This window comes from Trypanosoma conorhini (assembly GCF_003719485.1).
Source record: "Trypanosoma conorhini strain 025E chromosome Unknown Tco_14.4_contig_01553, whole genome shotgun sequence".
In the NCBI taxonomy this organism is placed as follows: Eukaryota; Euglenozoa; class Kinetoplastea; order Trypanosomatida; family Trypanosomatidae; genus Trypanosoma; species Trypanosoma conorhini.
Genome location: NW_021705641.1, coordinates 1 through 1,274, shown reverse-complemented (window position 1 = coordinate 1,274; position 1,274 = coordinate 1). Strand labels below are relative to the sequence as shown.

Below are 1,274 nucleotides of genomic sequence, written 5' to 3'. Positions count from 1 at the left end.
AACAACTGCCCCGGTAGCACACGCACACATCAAGGTTGCACCTCACGGTGGCAGCGGCCTTGTGCCTCACTTCGGCACTCCGTGCGGCGCACAGCAATGCGGTCGTCAACGCGTGTGTAGGCGGCGGCAGCAAACAGGAGGGGGAAAAGGGTGCGGTGCCCGCGGGAACGTGCATGGGGTGACGAAGCAAGAAAAAAAGGAAAATAAAAAAATCCCTCAGAGCACAGGAGGGAGAGAAGGATTGACCCACAGGGACGACAAGGAAACTGAGCACAAAAAGCGTGCACGTCACCCCCCTGCCAGGGTGTGTGCGGCCGCGGTTTTCCCCTCACAACTGCCCAGCAGCGCAGGCAAGGGCGGCAGTGAGCAGCAGCATTGGTGCACGCACCCACGCAGCGGCGAGGGTGTCACTGCTGTCCGCGTTGCTTTTTGTGTGTTTCCCAGCACTGGGGCTGCGTGTGGTGGTCGTCGTCGTGGTGGCGGAATGGGGCGCGCCGGAAGGGCGTTCATGGGTTAAAGAAGCGTCCGCTTCTCCGGATCCACGTGCCTCGCCCTCTGCCGTGCCTACTGGCGGGGCCGCAGCTTGTATCGGTGGTTGCTCTTTCGCGCCGGTTCCCTTTTCTCCCCGAGACGCACCCTCGTCCCGCTGAGCCGTGACTTGACCGACGGTTTGCAACGCACACTCGTATGACTCCTCAACTGTGGTGGCGGCAGCAGTTGCGCCCTTCGACAGATTGTACAGCGCACTGCTTTCATCAGTAGCACAGTTCATCGTGAACGCGGCCTTGCCAGTGCCGCCGGCTGCGGAGTCGAAGGAGGGGCAGTTCGCCTTCACGTTGGAGGCGGGGTCTTCGTAGAGCGAGCCAGCAAAGAGGCAGAGGGAGGCGCCGACTTTGTCGCTTCCGCCGTTCAGAAAATTTCCAATTTCAAAAGGGCAAGGCGCCCAGGAAGAATTACTCGTGCCAGAAAGGCGCCAACGCAACTTGTTGCCGGCGGTCGGACACGACACCTCCACCGACACATTCACATCCCCGGTCGTCTGAGACTCATCAGGATTAGCCTCGCACACAAACGAGGAGCAGAGCAGCGCGAGGAGCGCCAGGGCGCACACCGCACGGCGCCGCACCGTCAGCGTCATTGCCATCAGTAAAAACAGTGGTGGTGGTGGTGGCAGTAGCGTCGCAGCAGAGCCAGTGGGCTGCGAGGCAGCGAAGAAAAAGAAACAGAAAGAGAAATGGGGAGCGCGGTGGGGTGCGGCGCAGAGAGTGAGGGCA

General features: G+C 61.3%; 1 protein-coding gene across 1 annotated transcript; it reads right to left on the bottom strand.

Annotated features, from left to right (window-relative positions):
* Positions 1-328: 328 nt before the first annotated feature.
* On the bottom strand, positions 329-1,274 carry Tco025E_10239 (putative mucin-like glycoprotein; the record flags this gene model as incomplete). The annotated part of the gene is made up of 1 exon (XM_029377022.1): positions 329-1,274. A coding segment is annotated over one exon (946 nt), but the record flags the coding sequence as incomplete, so codon positions are not given.